Source organism: Pseudonaja textilis, chromosome 6 (genome assembly GCF_049901715.1).
Source record: "Pseudonaja textilis isolate UNSWEBS1 chromosome 6, rPseTex1.2, whole genome shotgun sequence".
Classification (NCBI taxonomy): Eukaryota; Metazoa; Chordata; class Lepidosauria; order Squamata; family Elapidae; genus Pseudonaja; species Pseudonaja textilis.
The window spans coordinates 3,779,772-3,792,248 of record NC_141995.1 but is presented as its reverse complement, the minus strand read 5'-3'; the positions used below and the strand labels follow the sequence as shown (position 1 = coordinate 3,792,248).

The window sequence follows — 12,477 nt, the reverse complement described above, 5'->3', positions numbered from 1 at the left end:
TGAACATGGCTAGGGGGTCATGTTAATGGCTGGGTGTGGCCAACTCAATATCACTCACATCGAGGCATGCATCTCCTTGCCTGTCCTCTCATGACCGCCGGGATGCTGCAACAGTCGTAAGGGTGAAAAATGGTCATAAGTCACTTTTTTCAGTGACGTTGCAACTTCGAATGGTCCCTCCACACAAGCAAAGTACCAGCAAAGGAGGGGGAAAAAACTCCGAAGAAGTTCCTGAGACAGGAAGTCTAGTCCTGCCAAGAATGTAATAAGGGTTAACAGAGAGGAAGTTTCTGTAAGCAACACCAGAATGTTTCCTTCCTGCCTTCCTTACAGGATTAGGCCAGTCATTTCTTCTAACAACCGGTTCTCCGAACTGTTTAGTTAACAACCGGTTCTAGTGAATAGGTGCGAACCGGTAGAATCCCACCCCTGAGGCTGGCCCTGCCTACCCCTCCCCTCCCCTCCCCTGAGTCCCCATGTGGCCTGCTTTGGATGCAGAGAAGTGCAGGATGCGCATGGAGACTCGGGGAGAGTGAAAAACGGGCCTCCTAGAAGTTCAGGAAGGCCGGAAACGGGCCTGTTTCCAGCTTCCAGAGAGCCTCCTGAGCCTGGGGAGGGTGAAAAACGCCCCCCCCACCTCCTCCTGCTCTGGTGCAGGAGGCTGGCTAAGCCACGCCCACCATGGCCACGCCCACCCAGCAACCGGGCGGAGAACCCGTTGCTGACATTTTTGAAGCCCACCCCTGGTTTTCACCCCCAGAATTGCCCAGCCGGTACGAGGGAATCGAAACAGAATAAAATAAAATCCTAAATAATAATAATAATAATAAAAAAAACCAAACAGCTCCACTATGGGTCTCATCCACGCAAGTCAGGGGTTCTTGTCTGGAATGTTGCTTCTGGTCCTCAAAACAAGACAGGACAAGAAGCCACGGATGGAAACTCATCAAGCACCGAAGCAACCGAGAACTAAGGAGAAATTTCCTGACAGTGAGGACAATTCACCAGGGGAACGGCTTGCCACCAGAAGCTGTGGGTGCTCCGACACTGGAGGTTTTCAAGAAGAGCTCGGACAACCATTGGTCTGAAATGGTACATCAGGTTTTCTGCCTGAGCTGGTGGGTTGGGCTGGAAGATCTCTGAGGTCCCTTCCAACTCTGCTATTGACCAGCGTCATGCTCTTGAAGAGGGGAGTTTCTATTTACCCCCATCGATGCACTCCGCGTAAACCTTGCGGACGGACTTTTATGCTTTTAACACCGGAGGGTGCCCTGAATAAACAGAGAGTTTCGCTGAATGGAAGAAGGAACCCAGAGGAGCTGAGAATAGGAGTAGAGTACAGTAGAGAATAGTAGAGTAGAATAGAGAATAGAGCAGAATATAGAATAAAGTAAAGTCGAGTAGAATAGAATATAGAACAGAGTATAGAATAGAGTAGAATATAGAGTAGAATACAATAGAATATAGAATAGAATATAGAATAGAGTAGAATAGAATAGAATAGAATAGAATAGAATAGAATAGAATAGAATATACAGTAGAACAGAGTAGTGTAGAATACAGAGTAGAGTAAATAGAATATAGAATAGAATATAGAATATAGAGTAGAGTAGAATATAGAGTAGAATAGAGTAGAATAGAATATAGAGTAGAGTAGAATAGAGTAGAATAGAATAGAATATACAGTAGAACAGAGTAGAGTAGAATATAGAGTAAATAGAATAGAATATAGAATATAGAGTAGAGTAGAATATAGAGTAAATAGAATATAGAATAGAATATAGAATATAGAGTAGAGTAGAATATAGAGTAGAATAGAGTAGAATAGAATAGAATATAAAGTAGAATAGAGTAGAATAGAATATAGAGGAGTAGAATAGAATAGAATATACAGTAGAACAGAGTAGAGTAGAATACAGAGTAAATAGAATATAGAATAGAATATAGAATAGAATATAGAATATAGAGTAAATATAGAGTAGAATAGAATAGAATATAGAGTAGAATAGAATAGAATATAAAGTAGAATAAGAGTAGAATAGAATATAGAGTAGAGTAGAGTAGAATGGAATGGAATGGAATGGAATAGAATAGAATAGAATAGAATAGAATAGAATAGAATAGGAGTTGGAAGGGACCTTGGAGATCTTCTAGTCCAGCCCCCTGCTCAATCAGGAAAACCTTATACTATTTCCGATAAGTGGCTGTCTAGTCTCTTCTTAAAAACCTCCAGGGATGAAGCACCCTCCATTTCTGGTAACAAGCTGTTCCACTGGTTGATCTGTCCTCGCTGTTAGAAAGCTGAGGTCCTGCCTTGACCACGCTCTCCGTCTCTTCAGGAAGACCCACCTCACCCTTGGCTTCATTCGCTACGCCTCGGCTGGTGTTTTTGGATCCCGGCATGCTACATCTTCCCAAACTACAATTGGGGGTGGTTCCACAACTGCTGCTGATGATCTGAAGCTGCTTCTCGGCTCGGTCGGCTCGGTCCAGGAGCTCCTCAATGAACTGCTGGAGGCGCACTTTGGCGTTGGCTTCGCGGACGGCCGTCTCCTTCAAGAACTGGTCGATCTGGATGACCTCCCTGCGGGCAAGAAGTGGACGTCAATTCCTAAAACATTCCTAGGCCTCTTTTATTAGTAGTTGCCATAAAAAAAAAGAGGGGGGAGGAAGGAAGGAAATCTGGAAAATCCATGCAGCAGGATGGAAACTACATTCCAACTCTTTATCTTTAAAAGATTGTAACTAAAGTACCAGAGCTTTTGCCCGGGAATATATTTAATTGGAGAATGTGATTGATGACACCCAACCCGTAATTGGAAAACGTGATTGATGACACCCTGCCTGTGAACGTGCTCAATTGGAGAATCTGATTTATGACACACCCAGGGGGGGAGGGAGGGAGGGGGGGAAACAGGGTCACAGGGGACTGTAAATTACGTGTGCCAGAGTTGGCTTCACACAGGGTAGTGCCAGTATGTCGCCTCTAATAAATCCTTTGAGGTTTTTTGAAGTTTGGCTCCAGAATCATGATTTAATTAGGGCGATTGTTGGAATCCTGACAGCGGAGAGTTAAGAGGCCTGTTTGCACATCTGGATTAGAAAGGTACACGCGGGCAGAAATAGTCCTCGTTTTGCGACTACAATCGAGCCCAATCTTTCTGTGGCTTAATGAGACCGTTGGCCCAGTGAGTTTTGCCCATTTTACGATCTGCCTCACCACTGTTTTATCATGTAAAAATGTCTCCGCAGAGCTTCTCCGTCCGAGCTTGGAAACCCGCGAAGTGAAAAACCAACCACAGCAGAGGGATATATTCCATGGAAAGAAAGAAAGAACGCCGCAACGTTACACAACCCAGAGGGAAGGCAAGGGAGAAGCATTAAAACCGCTAGCAAGCAGCAGGGTAATGCTGTGGATGTTAATTAAAAGCTTAGGTGAATAAACGGGTGGCAGCGCCAGGTCTAATTGGCGACAATAAACACAGGCGAAGTTGCAACCCAGGGAGACGGTGGATGGCTAGGAAACAGCTCAGGGGCTTCACCAGAGGAGGCGAGGCAAATGGCCTTGGATGGCTGGCTTCAGGGAAGGGGGGCTGGAGGGGGCCCCCTTGAAGGAAAGGAGGGAGGGAGGGAGGAAAGAAGGGAAGGAAGAAAGGAAGGAAGGAAAATTACAGAAGAGGGAGGGAGGGAGGGTGAGAGAAAGGAAGGAAGGAAGGAAGGAAGGAAGGAAGGAAGGAAGGAAGGGAAGGAAGGAAGGAAGGAAGGAAGGAAGGGAAGGAAGGGAAGGAAGGAAGGAAGGAGGAGAAAGGGAGGGAGGGAGGAAAAGAAAGGAAGGAAGGATGAGAGGGAGGGAGGGAAGGAGTGCAGTGTCCGGGTGTGTGTGTGTCATGTGCTCCCCTTTTGAGACCTTCTGACAAGCCAAGTCAACGGGAAAGCCAGATTCACTTAACAACTGAGTTACTCACTTAACAACTGCAGTTGTTCACTCACAACCGTTACGAGAAATGTCGTAAAAAACGGGGCAAAACTCAACTTCGACAAGCTTCTTACTTCGCAACATACATTTTAGGCTTGGCTGTGGCCGTAACTTGAAGACTACCGGTCACTAGAATCCTGCCCCACGCAACCCCCAAACCCCCTCCAAACCAGGCCCCCATGATGTACGTACGATGTGCCACTCATAAAAACACCCCAGTTTTGCAGACAGGAAAGGAAATGCATTTTATACCGCGTGGTCTTCCTGTGAGCCGCGAAGGTTATTCCTTGTTAAAATCCAATTCCATTTAAAATGCGGTGGGTTCTCACCCATCAACTGTTTATTCCTTTTCTTGTCTGCATGTTCTAAACTGAGGTTGACAGTTCGTCAGGGAGATGAAGCTTCCGTTGGTTAAAAAAAACAAAAAACAAAAAATTGAATTCTTTGCTGTCCTTCCAGATATGCCTCTGTTTAATTGGCACCAGAAGACAAGGAAATAATGAAGCGGATGATGAAATTCCAGCCAACAGAATATTTAATGTGGCTGGAATTTATATATCACAAGGACGGATCTTCTCAAAAGAGCTGAGGGTGTTCCTGAGATGTTTAAACCCTGGGGTAACCAACCCTCCTACTTCACTTATTTATTTAGGGGACAGGGAAGAAGATACCATATCCAGAAGCAGAATGCCAGAGTCGGAAGGGATTTTGGAGGTCATCTAGTCCAGGGGTCGCCAACCTTTTGGACCTCAGGGACCACCAAACTCATCGTTTTAAATCCCGTGGACTAGAGACTCTGGGAAAATCCCCCCAAAAAAGTCTGCAGGGAAATCCCCCACCCCGTTTTCCTACCGATCCATCATTCTTTATTTGGGATCGCAGGATACTGTCTCCAGCTCTGTTCTCAGGAAGAGAGAGAGAGAGAAAGAGACTTTTGGCTTCATGCAAGGAAAGCAGCAGAAGCCGCAGAAGTCTTTCTTTCTCTCTCCCAAACTCCGCCAAAAATGAGCCTTTGCCAGCGCAGCCTCTTGGAGCAGGAGGCCTTGCAGGGTCTCATTTCTGGCGGAGTTTGGGGGAGAGAAAGAAAGACTTTGGGTGCTTTCCTTGCATGCAGCCGAAAGCAGAAGAAGAAAGAAGGGGAAGTGGCCAGGCCAGGCGAGGCATGTGGGGTGAGTGGGGCAAGTTCCCCCCTCCGCCCTTTTCCCCCCTCCCCTCACTACCTCGTGTTGTTCGCAATGCAAGCAACTCAAGCCTTGTGTCCCCGCGGGCCATGTGGGCGGCGTAGCTTTGTGTTCCTGCACAGCCTGGATTAATTGCTTTGGGGGGGATATTTCTGTGAGGACCACCATTTTCTCGCAGACCACCAGTGGTTCCTGGCCCACCGGTTGGCGACCACTGTTCTAGTCCAACCCCAGTGCTCAAGCAGGAAATCCTCTACCATTTCAGACAAATAGCTGTCCAATCTCTTCTTGGAGACTTCCAGGGTTGGAACACCCACAATTTCTGGTGGCAAGTTGTTCCAAAAGTTAACTGTTACTTTGATACTGCTAATACTGACTGGAAGTTGCTATGTGAACAGCTTGCCTTCCAGAGTTGTGAGTGCTCTGTCGCTGGAGGTTGTCAAGAAAAGATTGCACCACCCTTTGTCCCGGATGGTATAAGGTCTCTCCTGCATCGGGCGGGGGGGGTGTTAGGCTAGAGGATCTCCAAGGTCCCTTCCAGCCCTAGAATTCTACGATTTTCAAAGATGGACATGGCGCAACCTCACCGGCGTGTTCTCCTGCACTTAAAAATAAAGCTGGCGGATCTGCTGCAGGGACTTAATTGGAAACGAAGCGAAGATTCTCATCTCTATGCAAATGCCGGTGTTAAATAAAGATCAGGGAAAGGAGAGTTACTACAGGGAGCAGCTTCTGCTCTCAAGGATAGCTTTTCCTCCTGAAGGCTTACTCTGACCGCTGAGCCGCCGAGCCAGCCAAGAGGAAAAGGAGAAAAAAAAAATATAGCCTTTGCAAGCAAGCAGAAATTTCAACAATTTCGCTCTCAAAACACTTTAGGTCAGTCCTAAATCTAGGGCATTTCTGATTTTCTTTGGATCCTCTGGAAAGGGGCTCCAAACCCCCTTGAAGCTATTCCCCTTGGCAGCTTTCCTGTTGGAAATACAACCCAACCTATTTAGTGACCGCTGGAAATTATAAAAGCCAACTGAAAAAAAGTGACTTTACGACCGTTTTCCCGCTTGCAGCATATCACAGAATCAAAATTTCTAGCTTTGAGTCGGTCAGGATCGAACTACTGCTGGTCGTGGCACGCAGAGTCAGCCTGCAGTACTGGGCTCTAATCACTGAACCACCAGGGCGCTCAAGAGCGGAACTGCCACCTTCGAAGGACCCTTCGGTTGTCCCGACTAACGCTGAGCTCGTCCTATGGAGAGGCTCTTGGGCATTGTCACTTAAATACAATAGAATTTTTTTCCCCAACTTTTTTATTTGTTTTATTTATGTCAGCTGCAAAAATTCCATTTCGATCGAACAGTGTGTCGTCAGGGTTCAATTATTTTTAGGAAATCATAAAACGTTTACAATAAGAGTTATGAATCTGGTGGTCTTAACATATATATATATCCTGGTTGTACAGTTTTAAATTGTTATTTGTTTTAATTTGTTTTACATTGTTATTTGTATATGTCTTTTGGTGTTGTTCAGTTGTATGTTATGAAAGAGCACCTTATTTCGTTGTTCTCATGGTTCTGAGTACAATGACAATAAGTTTATCTTATCTTATCTTATCTTAATAATATTCATCTCAATAATATTAATTCTACAATAATGGTATTTTACTTGTCTACTTTAACAAAGCTCCATGTCATGCTCCTGGTGGAGACTGACTCTGAGTCTGAGGAGGAACAGCCGACGGGGAGTGGAAGTGGGGCTCCGGAGGTTGTGGAGGAGGCTGGGGAAGGGCAGAGGCCGGCTGGGCAGTCAGAGGAGGACCAAGGCCCATCCCCTCTCCATCCTAGGGCATGCAGGCAAGAGAGGATCAGAGAGAGAAGTAAATGGTGCGGTCTATGGGGGAGGAAAGGGCCTTGATCCCCTTCATGGGCCGCAGCTGTGAGAGAACTGGATAAGAGGACGGACATGCGTACAGACAAGCGCTGGAAACAAAGCATGGAAATATCTCCAGTTTATGGTTCCTCTCTGAGTTTGGCGTCCTTCCCAGTGTATATTCTGTTATCTGTGGATGTCCTCCAGCCCTTATCTTGCCTGGTTTGTGTTGCTTTTTTTCCTCCTTCTTGTAACTGTTTGTGTGGGAGATTTTTGTCTTCAATCAAGGATCTTTGGAGTTTGGAAGCAAAGTGAAGGAATAAAAGGGGCTTCACCTGTTTTTGATGACAGTGTTTATTTTGTATCCCACCCTGGGTCATCACAGTTCCTTTATATAACATTAGTCCTTTTTGTATCCCCATATTTCTAACTTCTGTTTTTATTATCTAAGTGGTTAGATAATAATAAACAGATATAATAGAATTTTTAACAGTTTTATTTAACCCAAATTTCTCCAACTTGTTGTCCTTCCAGAATATGGGGAATTCTGGGAATTGTAGTCCCAACAAACCCAGAAGATACACAGATGTGTAATGAAAAGCCAGTTTCTGAATTTGCCTTTTGATAGCTGACGAAAAGTTTGTGGATATTTTCAATCATCTAATCCTGGTTGTCCCAAAGGTGCTTCTTCCCCCACCCCCAAAAGCGACTGATCTTTCTTGTTTTTCTTCCTTTGAAAACGTTTCGCTTCTCACCCAAGTAGCTTCTTCAATTCTACAGAACTGAAGAAGCTTCTTTGATGAGAAGCAAAACGTTTTCAAAGGAAAAAAAAACAAAGAAAGTCCAGTCACCTTTGGAAAAAAAAAAAAGGCACCTTTGGGGACATATATATGGAGATTTTCAATCATCTAATCATGTTGTCCCAAAGATGCTATATATATATATATATATATATATATATATATATATATATATATATATATATATATATATATATATATATATATATATATATATATATATATATATATATATATATATATATATATATATATATAGATAGACAAGGAATTGTGCAGCAACTGTCCAAATGAAGTCAGGGATGCTGGCACATAGTTTTATATAAATAAATATATTTTTACACATACATCTATGTTTACAGCAAACAACATAGTCAGGCAAACAAGAGAATCATGAGGTAAAATCCACACAGGGACATCATCATGAGGTAAATAGCAGAGCATGGCAGAAGAAAAAGGCGGGAAACAAGGAAACGCCCCTTTTAGCCCACAGCGACCAATCGCAGCGCAGGTTGCCTCACACAGGAGCCATCTCTCTCTGATCAATCGGCTGTAACTGTGTGTTCTGACTCATTGTGCGGCTAGTCCTCAACGTACGACAATTGAGCCCAACATTTCTGTAGTTGTGTGAGACATTTAAGTGAAGTTTTCCCATTTTACAACCTTTTTGCTGCAGTTGTTAAGTGAATCACTGCAGCTGATAAAATTAATAGCCAGGTTGTTAAGTGAAATCTGGCTTTTCTGTTGGTCTCAAAAGGGGATCGGGTGACCCTGCAACAGTCATAAATGTGAACCAGTTGCCAATCACATGACCATGGGGATGCTAGAAAGGTCGTTGCTGTGAAAAACGGTCCTAAGTCTGTTTTTCTCAGTGCCAATATAACTTTGAATGGTCACTAAATGAACTGTTATCAGTCGAGGACTGTGTCATGCCCCTGTCAGAGTCTGAATCTGAGGAGGAAGATGAACAGCCGACAGGGAGCGGGAGTGTGGTTCTGTGGGCTGTGGAGGAAACTAGGGAAGGGCAAAGTACAGCTGGGCAGAGCAGGGGAGAGGTAGAACAAGGGAGAGGGAGTTCAGAGGAAGACCCAGCCCCCCCCTTCTTCATCCTAGGGCACACAGGGAGGAACGGAAAAGAGAGCAACATGGGTTGCATGGCTTACAGGGGAGGAAAGGGCCCTGATTCCCTTCATTAGCCACAGCTAGGAAGAGAGTTTAAAAGAGATGCAAGCTGAGTGCAGTAGCTGCTAGGAGCAAATGTGAGTTTATCTTGTGTTGCTTATCTGCGTTCCTGGCATCCTCCCAACTAGGTTGAATCACTGCTGTCCCTTCACATCTGGAATTCCTTCTTTTGCTCTGCCAGACTAATTACCCCATTTTGCCTTGATTCAACTTATAGTTAGTTTTTATTGACCACATTTTGGACTTGATTCTCTGCAGCCAAAGGCTGATTCTGGGAGAGTTTTTCTTCAGCCCAGAAGGTAACCAGGACTTTGTGGGCAAAGTTGGAGCTAATAAAGGGACTCCTACGGATTATCTGACTCTGTTACCTTGGTGCCATGCCCCTTTGGGTCATCACAAGACTTCCTGTACACTTCACTGTTCTAGCTACTACATTTAAACAGCTTGACACTTTTTGATAGCTCTTACCTTAAGAGGTCGAAACTTGTCAAACAACACGATGGTTACCCCCCATTTGGAGACTCAACCCATGGGCTCCAAGAGCTAAAAAATTAAGACTTACTGTTGCTTGCGGGTCAACTCCTGCTCCTTCAGGACGAGGTCTTGCTTGAGGGATGCCAACATCTCCACGCTGACATCCACCTGGCGGGACAGCTCTACTGCCCGGTCCTCCAATTCTTGTTTCTCACGGCTAAGTTTGAGGCTCTCTTGCTTGGCTTTCTCCAGTTCGGTGGTCTTGCGGTCTAATTCCACCTGGAGACGTCCCACTTGGGAGGCGATCTTCTGCTCCACTTCTTCGGTGAACTTCTCCAAACGTTTGTCTACTTCCAGCTTCTCAAAAGCCCGGATCTTCAAACGGGTCAAACCTTCTTCATAAGCCGCGTCCACCGCGGCGACAGTTGCCGCGGCGGCGGCGGCCGCTGGAGGTGTAGCGGAAGAAGTCATGGCTTTGCGGGTGAAGATCTCCGTCAGCGGGATCTCGATCTCGTGGAAGTAGCGGGATGACGCGGTAGACGATGAGGACTCCAGCTCATCGGCGGCTAGGAGGTCGCACGTGAGGTGCTGTTCTTTGCCCTGGAAGGAGGTGCTTTCAAAGATGTCACGGCGGGTGGCTGGGCTCAAGAGGGTGGCATCGGTCAGCAAGGGTAAGATGGTGGCATCGCAGATGCTGTTCGTCTTAGACAAGACGTAGAGAGTTTCGTAGGTGTGATTGTACTCCAAGTGAGCCCTTAGAGAGGACAGGCTCCGGAAACGCTTGTGTTCCCCGCAGCGCGGACAGCGATAAGGCAGGTCCAGAGAGGCCATCCTTCAACCCAAGCCACACAACCTCTCGTGCAGCCTTCCTCCGCCGGGAACCAGCTGCCGGGACCCTGTCATGGTGTAGGTCGGTTGGCCAACCGAGACGCAGGACTCGGGCAGCAGGAAGGGTGGGAGCTTTGTGGCGGGACAGAAGGCCAGTCCCACAAAGTCATCGCTGGCTATGGGATAGGAGAGGTAGGCTTGGAGGTGGCACACCCTGGCAGCCAAGGCAGAGAGACAGCCGGGGGCTGGACTGGCATCAGGGACCTGCAAAGAAAGAAGATGGTCAGCGTTTTCTCCTTCCCTCCTATGTCCTCTGAGACACCCTTCCCCCATCCGTGGTCTCCTGCAGATTTAAGGAAGCGGCTGAGAAGCAGACCCAAACATCTCAGAATAACAAAATAACAGAGTTGGAAGGAACCCAGGAGGTCATCTAGTCCATTGGTTGCCAACCAACGGGCCGGGGAACCACTGGTGGTCCGCGAGAAAATTTGGGTGGTCCGCAGAGAAATGTCACCTCCAAAGCAATTAAGGTGGAGTGTGAAGGATGTGGGTTTGTGTTTATTTTCATGGTCGTGATGTGCATGATGTGTTCGATTTCATTGTGCGAGGTGCAATGACAATAAAGTAAACTAACTAATCCAGACTGTGCGGGAACACAAGGCTGCGCCACCCACATGGCCCGCGGGAACACAAGGCTTGTGTCGCTTGCATTGCAAACAACAAGGTAGTGAGGGGAGGGAGGAAAGGACGGAGGGGGGAACTTGCCCCACTCATCCTACGTGCCTCGCCTGGCCATGCAAGGAAAGCAGCAGAAGTCTTTCTTTCTCTCCTCCAAACTCCACCAGAAATGAGTCTTTGGGCCCTGCGAGGCCTCCTGCTCCAAGAGGCTGCGCCAGCACAAGAAGACTCACAAAGACTCATTTCTGGCAGAATTTGGGGGGAGAGAAAGAAAGACCTTTGCTGCTCCTGCTGTTTTCCTTGCATGAAGCCAAAAGCCTCTCCCTTTCTCTCTGTCTCTCCCCCCCCACCCCCCCGAGAACGGAACTGGAGATGGTATCCTGCGATCCCAAATAAAGAACGATCGATCAGTAGGAAAACGGGGTGGGGATGAGAAGTGAAACGTCTTCAAAGGAAAAAGCTAAAAAGTCCAGTTGCCTCTTGAAAAAACACCTCTAGGACAACTGAGGACACAGACAAACCCCCAAGTGGCCTCAATGTCTCTCTAAAAGGATGCAAATGACCAGCTGTCTGCAAGGAGTAGAAATCTTTCCCTTCCCCTCCCTCCAGTCAGAACTGAAGAAGCTTCTTGGATGAGAAGGGAAACGTCTTCAAAGAAAAACCAGAAAGAACAGTCCTTCTTTTCACTAGATCAGACCTACCCAATTCCAGTTCTTTATACAGTACGTTGTACTCTCCAGTTCCCTAATCAGCTCTTCTCTTTAGAGCAAGGGCCTTCCAACTTGGCCAGTTTAAGACTTGTGGACTTCAACTCCCAGAATTCCTGAGCTAACATGACTGGAGGAGGAATTCTGGGAGTTAAAGTCCACAAGTCTTAAAGCTGTCAAGTTTGAAGACCACTGAATTCTATCATCTGTCTGTCTGCCTGTGTCTGTCTGTCTGTCTGTCTGTCTGTCTGTCTATTGTCTCCCCATCCATATCTATCTACCTACCTACCTACCTACCTACCTATCTATCTATCTATCTATCTATCTATCTATCTATCTATCATCTTTCATCTTTCTTTCTTTCTTTCTTTCTTTTTCTTTCTTTTTCTCTTTCTTTCTTTCTTTCTTTCTTTCTTTCATCCATCCATCCCTATCTATCCATCCATCATCTATCACAAGGGCCTTCCAACTTGGCCAGGTTAAGACTTGTGGACTTCAACTCCCTGAATTCCTGAGCTAACATGACTGGAGGAGGAATTCTGGGAGTTGAAGTCCACATGTCTTAAAGCTGTCAAGTTTGAAGGCCCTTGAATTCTATCATCTGTCTGTCTGTCTGTCTGTCTGTCTGTCTGTCTGTCTGTTGTCTCCCCATCCATCCATCTTTATCCATCCATCCATCCATCCATCCATCCATCCATCATCTATCACAAGGGCCTTCCAACTTGGCCAGGTTAAGACTTGTGGACTTCAACTCCCTGAATTCCTGAGCTAACATGACTGGAGGAGGA

At 46.1% G+C, this 12,477-nt stretch overlaps 1 protein-coding gene across 1 annotated transcript in view; it reads right to left on the bottom strand.

Annotated features, from left to right (window-relative positions):
* The window catches only part of FBXO41 (F-box protein 41), a 36,095-nt gene extending 25,592 nt beyond the window's left edge, over positions 1-10,503 (bottom strand). Inside the window, exons 1-2 of the mRNA XM_087935709.1 lie at positions 9,565-10,503; positions 2,350-2,584 (exon numbers count right to left, since the gene is read on the bottom strand). Of these exons, the coding sequence (XP_087791835.1) occupies positions 2,350-2,584; positions 9,565-10,307 (978 nt within the window). The 5' untranslated portion in view covers positions 10,308-10,503. The remainder of the gene's footprint in view (positions 1-2,349; positions 2,585-9,564) is intronic.
* Between the last annotated feature and the right edge of the window lie 1,974 nt (positions 10,504-12,477).